The sequence below is a fragment of the Poeciliopsis prolifica genome, unplaced genomic scaffold (genome assembly GCF_027474105.1).
Source record: "Poeciliopsis prolifica strain line A6 unplaced genomic scaffold, Auburn_PproV2 SCAFFOLD061, whole genome shotgun sequence".
Lineage (NCBI taxonomy): Eukaryota > Metazoa > Chordata > Actinopteri > Cyprinodontiformes > Poeciliidae > Poeciliopsis > Poeciliopsis prolifica.
Window position 1 is genome coordinate 1,338,950 of NW_026562436.1, and position 18,272 is coordinate 1,357,221.

The following is an 18,272-nucleotide window of genomic DNA, read 5'->3' on the forward strand; positions in this document are numbered from 1 at the left end:
CGGAACGCAGCTGGAGAGGCACCAGCAACTCCTGACCCCGTTAGGGAGAAGGACAATTGTTGATACAGATAAAGGATGGATGGATATTAGTTAATCTGTATCCTTACAGATAAACCACATGATGTGGGCAATATTTCACAGCTGCTCGTCCATTGCTAATATTGTCTAAATTGGAATTACAAAAATTAATTTGGGGCAGATGGCAAAGGTCATCGAGGCGGGACTCGATCTCCTGACTACTGTGTGTAGTCACACCAAATGTGTTTTGCATGTCAATAAACATGGTCAGATGCATCAGAATCGCTCAAGGCAGGAGAGGAGACTCCTTGCCATATGTGTCCTTCAGACTCTTCCACTGTCTCCTCCATATTTCATCTAAATAAATACACAATTTATTTAACGGTCATTATTGTATCCAGAAGCCTGAGTACCCAGAGAAGATCCTCTTACTTGAAGAGAATAATGCAGAAAGACGCCAGATTTGAATTGAAGATCTTCTTGCTGTACACAGCAACTGAAAGACCAAGCAGCCAAATCTGTAGCCAATGTAAACTTTACCTGGTTTTGATTATTTTACATCATAAATTCATTTTTAAAGCAGATGGTTAGTGTTTAACTATTTACATCAAGTTTATTCCTGCCATTTGGAGCCCCATCAGCAGGGTCTTGTGACAGAAATGCAAGTGAACACCATGTCAACTGGTGACATGTTCTGTTGTTTGGCCCAGTCATTCCTCATTTGTGTAACTTTAAGTACACATATGGGTTTACCTCACCAAATGGAGATGCAATTCAGTGGTGTTTGTGCCTCTTGCAGCAGTGTCCTGTCCAGCAGTTGGCTTCCTAGGAAACGCCAAGAACCGGCTCTACACTTCACCGCAGTTCCTTTCCGTGTACGACTCCATCAGTATGGGACTGATTTAAATGGGTCCCAGATTGAGCCCATCTGTGGTTTATGTGTGAGTCCTGTCATTAGACTGACGAGAAACAGTTCCTGGGTGTCTCCTTACAGATAAACCACATGATGTGGGCAATATTTCACAGCAGTCACATCCAGGAATCTTCCAAAAGCATCTGATGACAGTGACACGCTAATAGCTGGTACTTGAGTGTGATGTTCACCAACAATCCCAGCAGTGGAAAATACCCTATTTGTGTGTTTGTTGTGTGTTTAAGAGGTGACGATGACAGGGGAGCTGAAAGGAAGATGAATGTTTCTAAAGAAAAAGGAGCGCTGTGAGGCTCAAGCACCTGCAAATAGCGATTGTGCTTCATGACAAGAGCACAAAGAAGCACACATAGGTATTAATATAATAGATATTTAAACTCAACTTAACAGCACCATTTTCTTTGAGGAGAAAGAAATAAACTTTATGTCAAAATCAGTTAAACACTTTGAGAGAAAAGAATGGTTGGGACATAATTTGGTCCACATGCAGACCAGTCATAGTTATTTTAGCAGTTTGAGTGACAAGAAACTGGAACCTTTGGGTGTCAGGGGACAAAGTACTGGCTGTCCCAGTTTTTTTAGTTTTTCTTAAGAACTGACTTATTTTATACACAATGTGCAAAAGACAGGCAGAAATGACAAAATATTAACAATCATGAATGTGATTGAAACAGCTCCAGTTTCTGACAATCAGTCAAAAGAGTGACCTGGAAACAGGGAAGGTCTCTTGTTTATTTCACACAGCGCTACCAGCACTGGTTGGGGCTGACTTTGGGCTTGCATGAAATCAACTTGTTATATCAAACAAGTGGTCATCACATGCTGCCTCCTCTTCACAGCAGGGTGTCCTCACACGACTACTGGCTCCAAAATGCAATCTGACTTTCCCCTACACTGACTGGTTCTTCTCCGATGTCATCCAGGCAGTGTCCCCCGTTGGGAAGTTGACTTGTGAAAAGCCAACATAGCTGGTGTCTCATTCATCATACTGCAAAACTTTCTTGTGAAATGTCAATAAAGTAAGGTGGATCCTGTTCTGAATAGGGAGCTAACAAAGACCTCACACATGCTGTTTTATGAACAATTACTTGCTCTAATTTCCATCGAGCTGAATGAAAGCAGAAGTATCTCCAGATGTTGTGAGAACTACAAAACCCTTTCAAGGTCTGAAAGCAACAGTTGAAAACTTTACTGAGCAAATAAGAAACATGACATGGAACCATTTTGATATTTCACTAAAAACTTGGTTGATTGGTACATTCCTTTGATTTAGAGGCACCAGTTTGTGTTCGATATATAAGGAAAGAAGTGAATGTCTGAAGTTCTTTGACACTGTAATAAACTCTGACTTTACTGTTTATAACACTTTACACAATCAGCTATAAGTGAGTATGATTTATCAGTATTGCATACATTTGCATGAGAATTCATGCAAAATTTAGTAAAAGGAAAAAAAAAACATGATATTTTTGATTCATTGAATGTGAGTTAAACCAAAGCCGTTGCCTGTTTACACATCTTCCTGCCACTGAAGCTGCAACAGCACTCTCTCACATGTGCAGAGGGACGTCAGACAGGGGGTCTTTGTGCTGGTTCAGGGTGGAGTTCAGTGGAATTTGGTTAAAAAGACATGAGCGAACACAAACACTGCGACTTCAACGAGCTGCAGCCCCACCTAAACCCACCTTAATTACTCCGAGTAGCCATTCACAATTCATGATGTGAAAGAGCTCAGTGAACATGAAGTATTTCAGGGTTTCTATGTGTGTCTTATTTCCTCCTTTGTCAGCTATTTAACTGCGTGCTCAACTCTGGACTCTGTCTAAATCTCAAAAATTACAATATTGTGAAAAGATCAAAGTTTTTTTATGACGTATTTTGGAAAATAAAAGTCAAATATATAGATATTTACAAAGAGCGAAATATTTAAACCCTTCATTTTTGGAATTTTACTGATTTTAGTTTACACTGTATACACACACACACCTACACACACACACACACACACACGTACACACACACACACCCACACACACACACACACACATGCACACACACAGTGGAATACTGAAATCCACCACTGTTGATGTATTTCACCTTTTCATGCTGTTAAATTAATATTTGTAGTATGAAAAAAGACCCTTATTGCAAAACTTCACTTCTACATGTCTGTCATCAGAACCTTCAGCACCTCCTGAACACATATCAAACTGATGTGCCAATGATGCCATTCCTTGTGAATGATTAGGCAGAATTGATTATGGTCATTTTCTCCTACTATTGGTCATTGTTTTATTTCTGATTTTATTTCTGGGAGCAAGACTTTCACCTGACAGCAAAACGGATGGGTTGGACAGCACGCTGATACAAGAGCGTCTATTTTCCCACACATCAGGATGTATACATTTGATAGAATATGATGCTGATGTATAGATTTTGCTTTATGCTAAACTTTTACAGAGTAAATCTGGAGAAGCACAAGTACTTGGATGGAGAAGTGGTCTCTGTGCTTGATAATGAGATTGCAGAGCCAAATATGTCCAGTTGGGCATCACCATGCATTCTGATCCCTAAATCTGACAGTTCCCCTCATTTTTGCTCAGATTTTCACAAACGTAATGCTATGACAAAACCAGACTGTTTCATCAATGGTGGTGCGTTTAATAAATTTGCTATGTAAAGATTTAAAGTATGAGTGTAATATTTAGTTGCACCACATCTTAAACACCTATTTCAGCTTTACGTGGACGCCAGCCATGTGGGCTCTGGAGCTGTTCTTAAATATGTGGATGATCTGGGTAATGGTAAGCTGGTGAGCTCTTTGTCAAATAAGTTTAGTGAGCACCAGTTAAACCCTGTCTCATACCATACTGTCACGACATAAGAGTTTTAACAACTGTGTAAAAAACTGAAAGTTACATACCGCAGCTTTAAAATGTTGTGATTTAATGAGACCTGCCCTGGAACTGTAATAATCCAGAGTAATTTGCTAATGGTGTCCATTATTTGATCAACTTAACTCATTATTTGATTCATAGAATAAAGAGCCATGTCGTTCAGTCCTGGACACAATGTGGAGACTAGCTTGAGAAAAGACTGAATCAGTCTTCTGTCAGAAGTAAAGCACAAAAAGGTCTTCTCCTGTTTGTCCCCCCTCCCTGCTCTTCTCCCTCTCTTCAGCTCACCTCCATTACAACCACACGTACTGGCTTGTATGCATGTACATAACATGAGCTGAATATAGAACGCTCTGTTTTGCACCACATGCGTGCAGGGAGCACACTCTCATGTGGCTTTCTAAGAAACCAGCCTCTGTACAGCTTATGGACGCTGGAGAAGGTAAATATTTCCTCTTATTCCCCCAGCAGTACCCCATGCTGGTAGATGGACTTAGCCTAGAGAGGAGGCATGAAAGAGGAGCTCTGATTAAGAGGCAGAAGTCGGATCGATAGGAAAGCTGATTAAAGATCAAAATCAGGCCTAGCATGAGCCTCTGGAGTTAATTTGAATAATCAGCAGCTATTTTTGCTCCTTTCATCATGCATTATCTCAGAGAAAGGAATAGCTGTTATTGCCATTTGTTCTTTCACGCAAGAGAAAGGGATTCCAACATCAAAGTTCCTGAAATAATAAAGTATCCTGACTTCACTAACATAAATATCACCATTTTGTGTCTAAATGTTTGCATGGATTGTAAGCAGAGACGCATTCAGGGGGATGTGGGGCCCGAGTAAGTTAGACGTATACATTAAATGTCCTCCATACATGCAATCTGCAATGTTGTTCAGGATGTATCAACTGCAGATTGATATCCCATGTTGAAATGAAAAATAACAAGACATCCACTTATTTATAAGTAGAAATTTATTGAACCCAGAGCTTCTGCCATGCAAGCCTGTGCTGATGTCCACTTCTGATTTTAGACATGAACAAACACTGAATCACGAAAGAGGAAAATACAACATTACGTGTTATATTTTGTAAGTATAACCATCATTTTCCTCCTGGACCAGGCTGGACTCTACTCTGTATGGTAGATTCAATGGAACAATAGAATGCCACAAAGAACTGTAGTGAACGGGTAAATCGGAAGATGGGGCTAATGCTACTACAAAGGGCGCAACAGAGGCAAGAAGAAGAAGGACTGAGCAATCAGGAAGCCCCTGGCTGCTGCCTAGCAACCAGCGACCAATGCCATTAATGAACGTGAGCGCGGATAAAAGGATTTATTGTTGTGTTGATTAGAGCAGAGCTAACTGTGTGTTTGGCAGTGAAGTTCTGTGTTTAGACATTGAAACTAAAACCAGAATGAGTCTGTCTGTAAGGTAAGCTGCTGCGCCCCTCTACTCCTGCTCTCTACCGGGCCACAGTCACTTTGAAGGCGATAAAGGTGCCTGGTCTGACCGGGTTAGCAGTTAGCATGTCGGCTTCAGTCATCGCTCTGTGCCGAGGTTTGTGTTCAGGGACAGCGCTCTGCCGCTGCCGCTGGGCTCGGATCAATGCACTCAGCAGCGTGTTGGGGGATAGTGACCATTCCTACTTAATCTGGTATCAGACATTTTTAGAGAAGTAATATCTAAACTGAAATCAGAACGCTTCCTTTGAGAATTATTAGGGACTCTTTAAAAGAACCACCGATACGTTTTTATTTTATACGTTTTAGAACAGAGTTTAAATTTAAACAGAAATATAGAACAGATTATGTATGTGCGTCACAAAACACCTGGAACAGAACTCGATTCTTATTTTAGGTCGAATTAGAACCTGATCATTCAGTTCAGTAAAAAATACTACACAACATAAATTAAAATAATTTTGAACGAAAATGTTATCCTTTTATTATGTGAGAAAATAAAATCTTAATTCATCCTAATTTGTTGTGATCATGAAAATTCATTGGAGACAGTTACATGTCATTAAAAATTCCAATAACAAAGATAACACCAAAAGTCATTTATTTTTTTAAACTAAATGACTAGCTTGTATATGCAAACTACACAGTGCATAACTTGAATTTCTAAAGTATATTAGTATTTTAATACTAATAAAGTAATAGTAAGGATGCACTTGTGCAATATTCTGTCATGCATTTCCTTGGGTAATCTTTGATTTATTGCATGTTTCTTAACAGAACTGAGCACGACAAACCCAAACGCAAGAAGAGAAGAGAGCTCACTGAAGATCAGAAGCATGAAATTAAAGAAGCATTTGATTTATTTGACACGGACAAAGATAAAGAAATAGATTACCATGAGCTGAAGGTGAGTGGGGGGGAAAACAGTAAAAGCTGTGTCATAAAAATTGTGGAATATGTCATGAAAGCTATGGAATATCTCACAAAAGACATGGCCCTATGTCATACATGCCTCAGTTTTCATGACACATACCACACCTTAATGACATGCTGTGTCACAAAACATGGCAAAGCCGTGTTATATCACAAAGTTGTATTATGTTACAAAAGTCATATGTCACATAATCAGTGGCCCGAGTGACAAAATCCATACTGTGTGTCACAAAGGCCGTGGCATACCTCGCAAAAGATGGTCATTTGTCACAAATACCTTTGTGACAAATTCCACGGCTTTTATGACATAGGAATGTTTCAAAAGTTGTAGCATTTATCACAAAAGCTGTTATGTTGCAAAATCCATGGCGTATGTCACAAAGCCGTGTTATTTCTAAAAACATGGTGAAAATGTGGCAGGAAGCGCCACTATCACAATTTGGGCTTGCTGCCTGTAAGGAAAAGTGTGTTTGAGGAACACATGCTTATTAAGAGTAAACACTGTATTCATAAATGTTATATTAGTAAATAAAAAATTGATGTGATTGTTATTAAACACTAATCTGAAATGTTAAAAAGCAGCTATTGCACAAATTTTTAATTGCATTGTTTTGTATTAATTTGTGTAATATGTTTGCAATGGTCATTGATACATTATTAATCTGAGCATCAACTGCTAGTGCTGGCACAGCATTACAGTCATGTTTCATTCAACACTTCATCCGATTAATTGTCTGAGGTGGAATCCCCAGGTGGCAATGCGAGCGCTTGGGTTTGAAGTGAAGAAAGTGGATGTTCTGAAGATCCTGAAGGACTACGATCGGGAGGGCAACGGCAAGATCACATTCCAGGACTTCAGCGAAGTGGGTAAGGGGACAGGAGCAACAGTAGCAGCGTTTCCATTAAAAATAAAATTGCTCATATTGAAAGTCCAAAAATAAATTTGCTTAATGGAAACATGTCATGTTTGGAAAATCTCACTTTTCGCGAGTGTCAGAATAGATGTATTTTGTAAAACTGCTATGGAAACACTTTTTTTTTTGCATCAAACGAATTATGTGATCAGCAGCCGGATGTTACTACTGGTTAAAACAACAAAGAAGAAGACAGGAAGTAGTCGGAGGATAAAGGTTTGTGTTTTTGTTTCAAAGGTTGTGTGTCTTTCCGATGTGTTGAATCCATCACAGACTACAATTTCCCCAAAATGTGTAGCCGCTCCCAAGTAGGCGGGGCATGTCACTCCAAGCCCTGAATAAGACGCCAACATCTGTAATGGCTGATGGATGAGCGCTCGCCCCTTGGCTGAATTATGACTATATCTCATGGTTTTTAATGACCTATTGCGTGAACAAGCTTATTCTTGTCTGATTTTAATTTCAGTTTATTATTCTATTGCAAAATGGTGTTGTTGTTTTTTTTCCCCAACATGAGCACAATCAAAGACTTATGCACATTTGTAACGAAAATGCAGCTACAGAGTGGCTTCGGCGACTAATTTAAACGTGTTCTGTCCACAGTGACTGACCGCATCCTGGAGCGGGACCCTAAGGAGGAGATCATGAAGGCGTTCAGGCTCTTTGACGACGATGAGTCGGGGAAGATCAGCCTGAGGAACCTGAGACGAGTCGCTCGGGAACTTGGCGAAAACATCAGCGACGAGGAGCTGCGCAGCATGATCGACGAGTTCGACACCGACGGAGATGGAGAGAGTACGTGAGATTCCGGTTTTCCTACATTCTCAACCAACTGATTGAGGAAAGTGTTGATGAGCTGACTTTACTTTTTCAGTCAACCAGGAGGAGTTCCTCGCCATTATGACCGGAGACTCCTGAGGAATCGCTGACTGACAGAAGCTAAATGACATCCTGCTTTTCCGTTGTGGCTCTGAAGTGAACTGGACTCATTCATTGACCTGGAGTCTTTTATTTTATTTTTTTTATTTTAGCTTTGATTTATTTTTATTTATTACCTGGCGGTGGTGGCGGTAAAGATCAGTTACTCCTGCAAATGCATGACGCTGCTTTCTCATTTGGAATGATCTTCGTTTTTATCACGTTTGGTGCAAAATAAAAAGATATAAAGAGGGAACTGTTAAGATCTGTGGGTTTGTTGTTTCCTCTGACTTTTGAAAAGGTTCATTGAAAAGTCAGCAGGTCATTTCTAAAAATGGCTGCGTTTATATTTTAGTGTTACTGCTTATATTTGTCAGGAACATGTCAGTGTTTGGATTTGCTGTTTATTTTGTTAAACAGTAAGTTTTTTTTACATTTTCTTTGTTAAGACCTGACTTACTAAAATCCCACTTGCTTTGAAAATGTTTCCTGCTTCATATTTAAAACCAGAAATCCTGCTTGTGAGCCGGAAAATGATTGACTGATTAATGTTGGAAAAGTACCCATAACTCCCTGCAGTATTCCACTAGCTGTGAGATTTGAATTTGTCCAGTTATAGTTTGTTGAGTTTGACTTTTTTCCTTCCTGTAAATGTGCTCATCCGCATTTTAGTGAGAAGTTCCATTTCCCATCAATGTTTTTTACACTTAAATATTTCAACTAAAAAATAAAGGCAACCCAGATGTGGGAAAATATTTCAAATTAATTTTATATCACCACCTAGTGACCACAAGGTGTACAGAATATATCTCTTTCTCTCACAAGGCAAGTGATGAAAATTCAACAACTATCAAGTATCTGCCAAAACCTGTTAGAGTATTAAACTATACATACTGCAACACCCAAAAGTCTTCACACCCTGGTGGGTTTAGATTTTCTTTGAACCGGGGCGTTGGACAGATGTCCCCAATACAACAAAGGCGGAAAAAGAAAGTAAATTTTTGACAAAAATCACAGAAATTTCAAGACCAATCTCAGAAAATTTCTAGAAACAAGTATAAATGTCTGAGTTTCAAAAGTCTGAATTTTTTCAGTTTTCAAACTCAGAACATTTGAAAAGTTTAAATATATATATAATAATTAAAATTAATTCCCTTCTCACCCACCGCGGGTGGTTCTTATCCTCTGAGCTCGGGTCCTCTACCAGAGGCCTGGGAGCTTGAGGGTTCTGCGCAGTATCTTGGCTGTGCCAAGGACTGCACATTTCTGGACTGAGATGTCTGATGTTGTTCCTGGGATCTGTTGTAGCCACTGCTCCAGTTTGGGGGTTACTGCCCCGAGGGCCCCGATGACCACAAGCACCACTGTGGTCTTCACCTTCCAGGCCCTCTCCAGTTTCTCCTGATGTTGCAATCACTTGGTATTGCTACATCTACCACAACGGCTTTCCTTTGTTGTTTGTCCACTACGACAATGTCTGGTTGGTTCGCCATTACCATTTTGTCTGTCTGGATCTGGAAGTCCCACAGGATCTTAGCTCTGGCGTTCTCCACCACCTTTGGGGTGTTTCCCACTTTGATCTCGGGGTTTCCAGTCCATATTCTGCACAGATGTTTCTGTACACTATGCCTGCCACTTGGTTATGTCGCTCCATGTACGCTTTCCCTGCCAGTATCTTGCACCCTGCTGTGATGTGCTGGACTGTCTCAGGGGCCTCCTTGCACAACCTACACCTTGGGTCTTGTCTGGTGTGGTAGATCTGGGCCTCTATTGCTCTGTGTTTAGGGCCTGTTCCTGGGCGGCCAGGATGAGGGCCTCTGTGCTGTCCTTGAGTCCAGCTTTTTCCAGCCATTGGTAGGATTTACTGATATCAGCCACTTGGGTTATTTGCTGGTGGTACATCCCATGTAGGGTCTTGTCCTCCCATGATGGTATCTCTGGCACCTCAACCTCCATTCCCTGTTGTCTGAGACATTCACTGAGCACATTGTCTGTTGAGGCTTTGTCCCTGATGTATTTATGGATCTTAGTTGTTTCGTCCTGGACAGTGGTTCTCACACTCACTAGTCCTCTGCCTCCTTCCTTGCGGCTCGTGTACAGTCTCTGGGTGCTGGATTTGGGATGGAACCCTCCATGCATGGTTAGTAGCTTTCTAGTCTTAATATCTGTGGCTTTTATCTCCTCCTTTGGCCAGCTAATTATTCCAGCAGGGTATCTGATTACTGGCAGGGCATAGCTGTTTATCGCACTGATTTTGTTCTTGCCATTGAGCTGGCTTCTCAGGACTTGCCTTATTCGTTGGAGGTATTTAGCTGTGGCTCCTTTCCTTGTGACCTCATCGAGGTTGCCATTTGCTTGTGGTATACCTAGGTACTTGTAACTGTCCTCTATGTCTGCTATTGTTCCTTGTGGGAGTGAGACTCCTTCTGTGCGGATCACCTTCCCCCTCTTTGTGATCAGCCGACCACACTTCTCTAGTCCGAATTACATCCCAATGTCAGTGCTGTAGATCCTGTGGTGTGGATCAGTGAGTCGATGTCTCGCTCACTCTTGGCATACAGCTTGATGTCATCCATGTAGAGGAGGTGACTGATGTTGGCCCCATTTTTGAGTCGGTATCCGTAGCCAGTCTTGTTGATAATTTGGCTGAGGGGGTTCAGGCCTATGCAGAACAGTAGCGGGGACAGAGCATCTCCTTGGTATATGCCACATTTGATGGACACTTGTGCAAGTGGTTTGCAGTTGGCTTCAAGGGTGGTTTTCCACAGCTCATCGAGTTTGCAATGAAGGCTCTCAGAATCCTGTTGATGTTATACATCTCTAGGCATTCAATGATCCAAGTATGCGGCATTGAGTCATAGGCTTTCTTGTAATCAATCCAAGCCATGCACAGGTAGGTGTGTCGGGTTTTGCAGTCTCGGGCAACTGTGCGGTCTATGAGGAGTTGGTGTTTGGCTCCTCTGGTATTTACACCGATACCCTTCTGTGCCGTGCTCATGTGTTTATCCATGTGTTTGCTTATCTTGGCCGCTATGATGCCTGACATGAGCTTCCAGGTTGTGGAGAGGCAGGTTATTGGTCGGTAGTTGGGTGGGACTGGACCCTTTGATGGATCCTTCTGGATTAGGATTGTCCGCCCTTCAGTTAACCATTCAGGGTGAGTCCCACTTTGTAGCAGCTGGTTCATTTGGGCTGCCAGTTGCTCATGGAGAGCAGTGAGTTTCTTTAGCCAGTAGGCATGGATCATGTCAGGCCCTGGTGCTGTCCAGTTTTTTCATGCCTGAGAGTCTTTCTTGAACATCTGTCACAGTGATGGTTACCGGGGCTTGCTCAGGGAGGTTGCTGTGGTCCTCTCGTAGAGAGATCAGCCACTGTGCATTGCTGTTGTGGGACGCCTCCCTTTCCCATATGCCTTTCCAGTATTGTTCAGTCTCCAGCTTGGTGGGTCTGCTCTGTTGTTATTACCCTGCCATTGAGAGTACACCTTAGCTGGTTGAGTGGAGAAGAGCCGGTTAATCCTTCTGAATTCATTCTCCCTTGTGTATCTCTTTAGGCGGCTGGCCAAGGAGCGAAACAGAGCTGAATATATATATATATATATATATATATATATATATATATATATATATATATATATATATATATATATATATATATATATATAAAAATATATAAAATCTGAAATGTAAGTTCTTTGTACTCCTCTTTCTGTTCTCCTGTCTACAGTGGTTCAAATACATCATCGTACTCCAAAGCTGCTATAGCAATTTAAAAAGTATCACATTTATAACTAAATCTTAATGACATGTAGAAATATTCTTGTTGACATTATTGCAATAAAAACATTGTTATACAGTATTTTGCAAAAGTGGCTTAAGTTGCCATGTTCTCGAGCTAATGTTGGTAAAACATTCTTTTTAGAAGTTAGAAACTCTTTTCTCATTTTTGTTTGTGTAATCTAATTTTTCCGTCTTTTTTTAAATTGACTGTCAGATTAAACAGCAGCCAGTAAAAGTGAATATGTTGGATGCAGATTCATGAGGCCCAACACCACCTGAACACAGCACCGCTGTTGACATGGCAACTCACCCACCTGGTCAGACAGATTTAGATGTTCAGACTCACTGTTTTATCATATCCAGCACGAGTGAAGAGTGAAGAGTGGAACTGTTGACTCTGTTGTGACTGTCACAAACTTGCTTTACTGTAGCTGTCCACTAGATGGGGCTGTTTGCTATAGAATGACAGAGAACTGTTCAGAAGGAAGTTTCTCCTCTTTGACCTTTGCCCTTTTAGACAGTACCTGCCATCCTCTACATGGTTAATTATTGTATACTTTATAAATCTTTCAACTGTAATTCATTTTTGCATTGCTATGTATATTAAATTCATCATCCGTCATGTGTTTGAATGATTTCTGCTCTAAGATGTGTCTTAATGATGGTTCCCAGCTGGGTGTAAAGTCCAGCTAATGGGGATCCTAAACAGTAAACAATAATAGCATACTGATATCTATCTGTCTCTCTCTCTCCTTGCCTCGCTCTTTTTTATATATATATATATATATAGATTCAATACATCAGAAAATTATAGCTCGTAGAAAGTTGAGTGGAAGGGAAAAGTGTGGTGGGGAAATATGCAACAGTTAGCTGCAGCCTTGAGAGGATTATCAAGCAAATTGTATTTTAGAATTTGGGGAAACTGTAAAGCACCTCATGCTTCCTGCTGCTGACAAGCTTTATAGAGATGCTGATTTTATTTAGCACCAATACTCACTGCTTCACTTCAGTAACAGTGGTGTTCTTTGATTGGCCAGTAAACTCTTCTGACCTTCAACATAGAATCTCTGGGCTGTTTCAAGAGGAAGATGAGAAAATCCAGAACCAACAATGTAGGCGAGTTGAAGGCAGCTGTCAACACAAAGCAGCCTGTACAGAACCACAGGCTGATCTCCATGCTACGCCGCATTGCTGCAGTAATTCATGCAACAGGAGCCCCAGCCGAGCTTGGAGTGCGTCGACAGAATTTTTATAAATCTGACACTTCTGTTTAAAGACACTTTTTTTAGTAGACCTTGTATGAGATTTATATTTTTTAGAATTTTGGTTTGCATTATCTGTGAGCCATAATTATCAAAATGAAAAGACATAAAGGCTTGAAATATTCCACGCAGTGGCGAACACAAATTCTTCATCTGCTCCATCTGGACGGGAAACATCAGTCAGCACAACTGACCCTTATCAATTATCTCTTTAAAATTAGCATTCTCGTTGCCTCTTTCCGTTGTTCAAATGAAAATCCTTATATGACATTTCTTGCCTCGATTTGAACTCCCTGACCTCTGAAGAGCCGCTGCTCGTTTGCTCTTCCTGTCTGCTGAAGCCCAGAAGGCTCACTGCCCCGGTTCCTTCTGGCAAAAACCTCCTTCAACCACACAATGGCAGCGCTGAGCTAAGCCCAACCACTGCATTGTTTCTTGTTTTCTTTTACTGGTCCTGCAAACATTTAAGAGATTCTGAGGAGTTCAAATGAAAGTTAGGCAGCAGAAAATTGTCACGACATGTGTGCGTGTGTGTGCATGTGTGTGTCAGTATGCGCTCATTCGGGCTGAAGATCAGAACAAGTGTGTGTTAATCAGAGCCAGCATCTGCTCTTTACTGCGGGGATCATGACTCGCCCTTGCACTGGCACATGTCTGACTGTCAGCCCCTGAACCAGGGCAGCACACACTCCAGAAATAACTCAACCCAGTTCCTCCCCGGTTACAACCCCAACACCCGCTCTGTTTGCTTTCTGCTGCCGATCTACACAAACAGAGCCGTCAGTACTTGTTTCCAGCAGTTAAGAAAATGGATGAGGACACATTACACAAGGAAAGAAGTAACCTGGAAGAGGATAAATACATTTCTTAACCATGGAACTACCCAGATATCAAATATGTGAACACTGGGAAACAAGGGGAGGCAATACTGCAAATGAGTAACTTCATAGTGCTACTCTTGGCATGTTTGTGTGAAAAGGTTATGATGCCAATCAGCAGAAAATTATGTCTGGAGTACAATTATGTCTTCAAACAGACTACATGAAGAAAAGCAGCATATAAAGATATTTTATTGTCATTTGAAAGCCGTTGGAAACGTGTTCTCTGTACCGTGAGGAGGCACAATTAAAATAGTGGAGGATTTTTTCAACCTGACGTTGACTCTGCAGTTTTCTTCTGACTTTTGGTGCCACTGCTGAGCTTATCAGCGTCAGTGCCACTTGGAGGAGAACGGAGAACTGTTATGCATGGACGGCTGACATAAACTGCTATGGAAAAAAAAATCTATTTCACATCAGTTCACAAGGCAAATAAATGAATTTATAAAATGAAAATGAAGGATGTTATAGCTGTGATTTCAGTGTTTTAGTTTTAGAAATGCACAATATTTAGTCATTGTTTTCTCCAGTTAAATCCATTTTTTTTCTCAGTTTTCATTGTTGTGTTAGTTTTAGTTAATAACTTTGGTTCTGATTCCTCTCTTAATGAAAACAATAGTTTTAAAACTTTGTGGTGCCGGAACAACTCAATTTTTCATTACTCAAATCTATACTCTGTTTCACAGAGAGCTGCAGTGAAGACAGATTGTAGAGCGGTGCACCTCTCCCCTCCCCCACCTGTTGCTCCGAGGTTATCATACCATCAGAGACTCATGCCGGCCTCTGCTTAGTGAAATGAGAAGGTGACAGCATGTACATCTGACCCAGCAGCTAACTCTGCAGGTCATTAGTCAGCAGGCTCCACTACATTTCACACCATGTCATCTTTTTTTTTCTTCTTTGTTAATTTAGTGTTATATTGTCCCTGCTTTTCTGTTACATTGTGAAGACAGTAGATCTGAGGAGGTGCTTCTCACCGTGGATCAGAACCTTCTGCTTGAAGTTTTCATCAAGCAGAATTGTGTTCTGGTCACCCTGGACACAAATGAGATGTGCTGATAATTAATCTTGACATCTGAAACAATAAATCAGAACTATAGTCACATACTCCAGCTACCCAGAAGCCCCCAGTCCCTGGTCTATTGCAGGAAAAGAGCAATGCTACTGATGAGCAGAGTCAGAGTTTCTTCTGGTGAGTTCAGCTGTCAGTCATTAGGCTCAGCTATGTCAGCCATGTGTCAACACTTAACCTGTGACCCTGACCGAGACACTCGGACATGAGGCATGTTCAGTTTGATCTCAACAGGAAACTATTTTCAGATATACAGAGAAAGAAAAAAAAATGACAAAAAAGGGGAAAAAACCAATGGAGAGCATAGAGGGAGCTGGATTTTAGGGTGGAGTTGTGAACGATGTTGATAATCTGCACTGTTTTAGAGCTGTAGTCTGCAGCCTGCCTTTAGTTTTAGCGAAGGCAGCAGAGGAAGTGAACATATTGATCGATTAAAGTCACAGAAACAAGAATGTGTAAGAATCCTGTTGCTCTAAAGATATCATGGCCCTGCTTCCCACTGCGTGGTTCACACTTTTGGTCATTTCCTTTAGTTTTATCGAGTTGGTGCATTACATACTTCACAGCCATACGTTAGCGATTTTCTAAAATCTGATCTAATCCTTTAAAATTGCAACAAAGGGCCCAGACCCTCTGAACGAAGCAAAGTGCAGAACCAGGTGCTGGTTTCTACCGCAGTGCAGACCACCTGTCTTTAGAAATGCAAGACGATGCATTTCGTCTTGCATTTCCCACAAACCGTCTCACTCTGCCAGGGTGTTTTCTGTCGGGTGTCAGCTGGACTCGTGTGTGACACCAGTGTCCAGGTAGGTGCACCGACCTCTGACCTCTCCCGTTAGAATGACCTCACACCGCCTGATTTCTGTGAGTTAAGCCCCGCTGTGAAATGACTGGCATTTCAAGCAGCTCCTCACAGTTGTCTCCTGCCAGTGAGCATCTGAACTTCCCAACACCTCTCATCCCCACAGGAAAGACGGAAACCTTGAGGTTCACTGAAAAAGCACAAAAATCTTACCAAATCATTTTTGTGTCGTTTCTAATGCAAATATCTTAGTACACTTGAAATTGACAAACCGAGAAGTAACTTTTCAGCAGGAAATAAGAGCTTGATTTAATTTCACCAGTAGTAAGGAATATGTTTGTGATTTGTCTTAAGTGAAATTATCTGCCAATGCAACTTGTAATTTTTAATCAATATTAATTACTCAAATCAAGCTCCTATGTCTTGCTGAAAAATTACATGCAAATTAATTTTATTTCAAGTGTATTAAGATATTTGCATTAGAAACTACACAAAAATTATTTGGTAAGAATTTGTTTTTTTGCAGTGTTGAGGTTGCAGATTGATGACCAGACTCTCTTCTCTTTCCTTCAAGGGAGCAGATTCCAGGGGTTCTCACAAAGAGCAACGCAGCAGAGCCAGCCAATCACTTTGCTGTCACCGCTTTTCTGAAATACACAGGCAGTTTTCCAGCAAATGTAGTGAAATGAGGATATTCTTGGTGTTTCCTGGTTTAGTGTGAGACAGAGCTTCACGCTCATTTGAATTAGCAGCTACTGTGTGTCACCTTGGAGCTCTCTGGTTCAGGTTATCTGTCTTATTGTTGAACCATGAACACTAACATTAACTAAGGTTTAGATGTTGTTCTGTTCTGACCTGTCCACTGATAGGCCAGTAGGAACGTTCATCACTGTTCCAGAGTCAACATGTTTAAGATTCAACCGTTCATGATCATATTTGATCTTTACGTGCAGCGTACGTTCTCCCAGCAGTTTGACACTGTGGAACAAAAACCAGAGAGCAGAAAGTATCCATGCATGCAGAGGAAGAACAAAGTTGACATTTAATGGAGATTTGAATCCAGGACATCCTCGCTGGGCATTGTGACCATGTTGCTTCTGCATGAATTCTGATCAAAGAATACTTTGGATACATTTGGGGCCATATGTCCGACAGCTGCAGCTTGGTCCAAGTAAGATCCAGCAAGTGGGGACAATAAGGGCAAGCTTAGCAGCAACTCTGTGAGAGAATGGCAATAAAACCAGGTATTCCAAGTGACTCTTAACCATAAAATTATGCAAATTAGAAGTACAATAAATTTGCTTAATAGAAACATGGCAATTTTGAAAAGAAACTCACGTTTTTTGATATGTTTTTGTGCTAGGGTCAGGTGGTTTGCAGGTATTTTGCCAACCTGCGATAGAAAACACTTTTTGGCAGCACACAAGTCACATGATGAGCAGCCAGATGTTACTGTTGTCAAGAAGATGACAGGAGGATGATGATGGACTGGTACGTTTTTAATGACTTGTCGCATGAAGCAACTTATTCATGTGTGATTTCAATTGCATTTCTTGTTTGATGGAAGCGCCGCAATTGCAAAATTGTGTCTTTGCGACGTTAGCAGAACATCAATAAAGTTGTGAGCACATTTGTAATGGAGACGCAACTATGGAAACCGATGGACTGTTATCACCCTGTGGGCTTTAATTTACCCTTGAATTCTCTTGGCATTGTACCTACAGCTAAAAACAAAAGAGTACATAAGAATGTTTTTTTTTTCAAAACGTACCTGGAGTAGTATAAGATTTAAAGCCTGCAGTAAGCATGATCAGAGGGTCTGTGAGGCCAGCAGATGGACATGGAGAGGAAATGCCTCGAGACATGCGCTGGATTGTGGAACATCCCTGGCAGTTGGGTGAGGCAGGATTGGTTTACACTCGGTCATGGCTTTCACAGTAACTCTATCTCTGGGATATGCAAGCTTCACTCAGCCTGCACTATAAAGCACTGGGCCCTCTCAATAAACACAAAACCTTTCCGTAACATATTGTGTTCCTTCTGCCATGTTTTATTGTTGGAATCATAAAGCAAATGAGGCAGGGGTCACAATGGAAAAACACACGTTTCTTCTTTTTGGAGCTTTTCTGTCATTAACCTCACTTTTCCGTCAGACGAAGATGAGGTGAGCACTGCAAAAAACACAAAATATCGCCACGTAATTTTGGTCTTGCTTCTTGTGCAAATTTCCCAGGAGATTTAAAATAAATCAAAACTAACTTCCATGTACATCTTGCTGAAAAGTGACTTGGAAGTTAGTTTTGTCTTATTTCAATTATTTGCAAATGAAACTAAACCAAAATTACTTGGCAGGATTTTGTGTTTTTGCAGTGAAGGGGAAAAGTTATTCAAGATTTGTATAGTGAAGTCAT

General features: G+C 41.0%; 1 protein-coding gene across 1 annotated transcript; it reads left to right on the forward strand.

Moving 5' to 3' along the window:
• The first annotated feature begins 5,125 nt into the window (after nucleotides 1-5,125).
• cetn3 (centrin 3) lies at nucleotides 5,126-8,823 on the forward strand. Its single transcript, XM_055060565.1, has 5 exons — nucleotides 5,126-5,274; nucleotides 6,081-6,210; nucleotides 6,989-7,103; nucleotides 7,754-7,945; nucleotides 8,025-8,823. Exons 1-5 carry the CDS (start codon nucleotides 5,258-5,260, stop codon nucleotides 8,066-8,068), a joined length of 498 nt encoding a protein of 165 aa, XP_054916540.1. The 5' UTR covers nucleotides 5,126-5,257; the 3' UTR covers nucleotides 8,069-8,823.
• Nucleotides 8,824-18,272: the final 9,449 nt, after the last annotated feature.

Coding starts and splice junctions, on each gene's coding strand:
- cetn3 (XM_055060565.1), top strand. Junction 6,211..6,988: donor TAGATTACCATGAGCTGAAG/GTGAGTGGGGGG, acceptor TGGAATCCCCAG/GTGGCAATGCGAGCGCTTGG. Junction 7,946..8,024: donor CACCGACGGAGATGGAGAGA/GTACGTGAGATT, acceptor TTACTTTTTCAG/TCAACCAGGAGGAGTTCCTC.